The 4,717-nt window shown below is 51.8% G+C and overlaps 1 protein-coding gene across 1 annotated transcript in view; it reads left to right on the top strand.

Annotated features, from left to right (window-relative positions):
* Positions 1 to 488: 488 nt before the first annotated feature.
* Positions 489 to 4,717, top strand: part of RPL3 (ribosomal protein L3) — a 9,784-nt gene continuing 5,555 nt past the window's right edge. The window contains exons 1-5 of the mRNA XM_011978833.1: positions 489 to 524; positions 1,460 to 1,652; positions 2,445 to 2,613; positions 3,236 to 3,371; positions 4,530 to 4,640. Of these exons, the coding sequence (XP_011834223.1) occupies positions 522 to 524; positions 1,460 to 1,652; positions 2,445 to 2,613; positions 3,236 to 3,371; positions 4,530 to 4,640 (612 nt within the window). The 5' untranslated portion in view covers positions 489 to 521. The remainder of the gene's footprint in view (positions 525 to 1,459; positions 1,653 to 2,444; positions 2,614 to 3,235; positions 3,372 to 4,529; positions 4,641 to 4,717) is intronic.

A 4,717-nucleotide genomic window follows, 5' to 3' on the forward strand; every position in this document is an offset into this window, starting at 1 on the left:
CCACTGCATTAGCATGGGAGAAATGGTAGAGACAGGGCTTGAGGGAAGGATGCCCGAGATTAAAAGTATTAAAGGCAAGTTGGTGTCGCGGCAAAACCAGCGTGGGAGCCAGGAAACAAAGGTTTCAGTCTTTCCTCGCCAATTCCAGAGATAGCTGCATATCACAGAAAGAAAAGCGACGCAGCCATTTTTCTTCATTATTATCAAGTTTGGCTGCTGCCGGACGCCGTAGACTTGCGGCACACCAAACCCTCAGCCCGCGTCTCCGCGGCTTTTCATTAAGTTTGAACCCGACCCTTCGCCGTAGAGTGTCTAATTTCGGTCTCAGAAGCTGACGTCCACCTTGGAAAGAAAGTTAGGCGCGGAAGAGCATGCGTAGAAATGGCGCTCGGTACGTGCCCCCCGACCCGACGTCTGCCGCGGGGGCGCGCTCGCACGCCGGAAGGGGCGGAGCCAGACTTGACTTTATATAGCGGACACTGACACCAAGTCGACCTCTACCGGCGGGATTTGATGGCGTGATGGTATGTATTGTAATGGCGTCCGATTCATTGTCACCGGCGTCGGCACGGCTGAATCCGCGACGCATCGCAGCCATCCCAGCTTGGCCGGCCCCGGGGGCTTGCTCTAGGGGCAGAGGCGACCCAGCGGGGGCCTCAGTCAGGCCTATTTTGTGGAAAGTCGAGAGGCTTGTGGAGAAGAGCGCTTGGAGGACTGGCTTTGGGCCTGCAGGTCGGCCAGAGACAGGCCGTAAGGGTGGGAGCAGGCTTGGAGGCCCGGCATTTTTAAAGCCATGAGTCATTGCTGAGTTTTGATCTCACCAACTCCATCATTAGTTGGGATTAGGGCCCATAAGCAGCTTGTCTGGATAGGAGGACCTTTGGTGGGGGTTCTCGGCACCGTTCTCATTGGGAGGTAAAGAAGCTTGCGGGAGGAGAATGTTGTGGAGTCGTCCTGAAATACCTGGGACCGCTTGTGCACTCCGAAGGCCTCTGGAGCTCCCAGAAGCCACAGATGATGAACTTATTGACGGGCGGACAGAAACTGTGTGCTGATTGTCATGTTCTGATTTGGCTCTGCCGAGTTCTCTGGCCTACGTGTATCGATGTAGTGAGTGTCCGGGCGCTAGAGGCAGCCCATAGCGTAGTATTGGCTACCTGCTACCCAGCATTTGTCCCTGGAGTGCCTTTCTTTAGTGGTCAAAACCTTGCTAATTGGCACATAAAGCTGCCTGTTAAGCAGTTTTTAGTGTCACTACTTAGTGTATTTTTGTGCGGTGTTAGAGGAAAAAACGGATGGCTCGTTTTCTTACAGGTTGAGGGGATTTGAAATTAGATTCAGCTTAAATTTTGTTGAATACAAAAACATTCTTGACATGTGCGAGCCTGGAAGAGATAATTATCTTTTTACTCGGTTTGCTGGGTGTCTGGTGCTGACGGTGATTTTTTTTTCCCCCCAGTCTCACAGAAAGTTCTCGGCTCCCAGACATGGGTCCCTCGGCTTCCTGCCTCGGAAGCGCAGCAGCAGGCATCGCGGGAAGGTTAAGAGCTTCCCTAAAGATGATCCGTCTAAGCCGGTCCACCTCACAGCCTTCCTGGGATACAAGGCTGGCATGACCCACATCGTGCGGGAAGTCGACAGGCCAGGATCTAGTATGTACAGGCCTCCTAAAAGTTGGGGGATAGGAGTGGAGGGGGAGGGAAACTGGAGAGATGGAGTCAAGCTGTTAGCAGAGGGCGTACTTTTTTTTTTTAAGCTGGAGTTACAGGTTGTCAGAACTGCTGTGACAGCGGACAACTTCAAGACTAATATTCCAAGGCTACAGATGGCCGGCACCGTTTGCTTTAGGTGCGGGGTGGGGTATTGCTTTCAGGGCATAGTAAATTTGCCAGGAGCCTTAGCAAAGAGAAGTAACACTAGTATGGGGGGTTGGAGCTGCTGAGGCTGGAATAAGAAGTGCCTCATTCATGTTTTACTTGTTCACGTGCATTTCGCCTAAAAGCTTGAATAATGGCCACTTACCTGTGTGTTTTCTACTTAGAGATGTCTAACAGCACTGGTTGCTGAGCCATGGAAACATTAACGTTAGACAATGGATACTGACTCTAAACTGAGCTCAGAGCTATTTCTGTGTCCCAGTTATATTTAGGACACTTGAATTTTCCAGATAAATAGCAAATCTTGTCTGCCTCCAGAGGTTTCTGTAGAAGAGAATTGAAGCTGGACAGGTATTTGGTTATCTAGGGTCCTGATATTTTTTAAGTTAAAGAACATAAATGCACTTTGAATGAGAAGGTAGGTAGTAAGGACAGCCCTGAGTGTCCAGACTGCAGGTGTGGGGCCCAGTTGCCCTTCCGGCCTAAATGGGCATTTTGCATTTTCCTAGAAAACATTACACCCCTTGCTTGGGCTGCTGCCAAGTCTGACTACTGCTTTCTTTGCAGAGGTGAACAAGAAGGAGGTGGTGGAGGCTGTAACCATTGTGGAGACGCCACCCATGGTGGTTGTGGGCATTGTGGGCTACGTGGAAACCCCTCGAGGCCTCCGGACCTTCAAGACTGTCTTCGCTGAGCACATCAGTGATGAATGCAAGAGGCGTTTCTATAAGAACTGGTGAGGGAGGAGGCCCTGCAGTCCCTAGCTTGGGAGCTGGAGAGCAGGGAGCAGAGTGTGCATGGTTTCTCAGCTCTGTAGCAGGCAGGGAGCTGCTGTCTCGGGTTTAGTTTGTCTCTTGAACAGAAAAATACCTGCGATCAGACTTTGGCCAGCCATCGGGCTTCAGCTGGGAGCTGACACCCTCATTCTGAGTCCAGGCTAGTGGGTGGTGGCTGAGGACCCAGTTGGTTGAGGAGTCCCAACTAGAAACCATGAGAGGTAGCAGGATAATTGAACCCCTATAGGGGTGGCAAGGGCCTCTGGCCCTGGCTGGAATGTCCCATTTCCTCCATCACTGAATGGGTGCTCCCCCAAGGCAGAAAGCTTGCTTTCTAGCACCCAGGAGCAAGAATTTTGTTTGAATGTTTGTAACTTAAATTAACCTTGTGGACCTCTGCTCAGCTCCGCTCGGCTCTGCCCGATGAGCTCCATCCAGGCTCCGCTTGCCGGTGGAAAAGGCTCCTTAGAAGCCGGCAATGAGCCCCATCCCCACGCGGTGCCAGTGTGTCTTCCGCTCACCCCTCGAGGGGTGATGAAGGCCTGCACCCGGCCCCTCCCCAACTCTGCTCTGCTCCTGAAGGCATAAATCTAAGAAGAAGGCCTTTACCAAGTACTGCAAGAAATGGCAGGATGAGGATGGCAAGAAGCAGCTGGAGAAGGACTTCAGCAGCATGAAGAAGTACTGCCAAGTCATCCGTGTCATTGCCCACACCCAGGTGAGTGCAGTTCCCCAGGGTGGCTTGGCCTGCCACTTAGTAAAAGTGACCTATGTGATCATAGGGGTCCTGTGCCCCCGTGTGTGAGTAGGCTTCTCCCTTGCCAGCAGAGGGCACTGTGTCCTTACTGGCCCTTAGCAAGGGAACCATGCCCCTTTAAAATTCAACTGGCTGACCCAACTGGTGACTCACCAGTGACACTGAAATGCCTGCCTGAAAGTCGGTTGTGAGGTACTGGCTGCTTTCCTGGAAACCTAGTTTGTGAGCTGAGCAGGCCCTTTACTGACTTGGTTAGAGTGGGTGTCTCTTGCTGTCCTGTTACAGGTTATCCTTTCAAGTGCTGAGCACAACCCCATGTGGTGAGGGCCACCACAGATTAGAGTGCATGTCCACCATTGAAATTTTGTCAGGACATTGCTGGGCTGTTCTTGAGTGAACGCTTTATGCTTAAATGCATTTTTTTTTTTTTTTTTTGAGACAGAGTTTTGCTCTTGTTGCCCAGGCTAGCGTGCAATAGCCCTATCTCGGCTCACCACAACCTCTGCTTCCTAGGTTCAAGTGATTCTCTTGCCTCAGCCTCCCGAGTAGCTGGGATTACAGGCATGCGCCACCACACCCCACTAATTTTGTATTTTTAGTAGAGATGGGATTTCTCCATGTTGGTCAGGCTGGTCTTGAACTCCTCACCTCAGATGATCCACCTACCTCGGCCTCCCAAAGTGCTGGGATTACAGGCGTGAGCCACCATGTCCGGTGATGCATTTTCTTATTTAGAGCTTGTGCTGTCTCAAAAGCAGGCTTGTCACTAGGGGAAGTGTAGGTAGCTGAGGTAAAACTACTGCAGTACTCCAGGGGAACTGACCCAAAGGACAGCTACAGGAACACTGGGCTGGTAGGTGCTGGGATCTGGTGGTTTGCCTGTGGTGTGGGCCCTGTCCGCTCATCCTGACAGTAACTCAGGCACCAGAATCCAAAGTTAAGTTTTTGCTGTTGGCAAAAATGAAAGTTCTTTCCTCTTCGTGAGGTTCAGTGATTTGTTCAGAGTTAACTGGCTTTTTGCTGTGTGCTTGACATCAATCAGGCCGCATGGAGCTGCAGTTCCTCTACTGTGGGAGGAGCACTGGCAGCTGGAGCTGAGTTGTGTCTACCTCCTCCTAGATGCGCCTGCTTCCTCTGCGCCAGAAGAAGGCCCACCTGATGGAGATCCAGGTGAACGGAGGCACCGTGGCCGAGAAGCTGGACTGGGCCCGCGAGAGGCTCGAGCAGCAGGTACCTGTGAACCAAGTGTTTGGGCAGGATGAGATGATCGACGTCATCGGGGTCACCAAGGGCAAAGGCTACAAAGG

Source organism: Mandrillus leucophaeus, unplaced genomic scaffold, assembly GCF_000951045.1.
Source record: "Mandrillus leucophaeus isolate KB7577 unplaced genomic scaffold, Mleu.le_1.0 Scaffold2, whole genome shotgun sequence".
NCBI lineage: Eukaryota > Metazoa > Chordata > Mammalia > Primates > Cercopithecidae > Mandrillus > Mandrillus leucophaeus.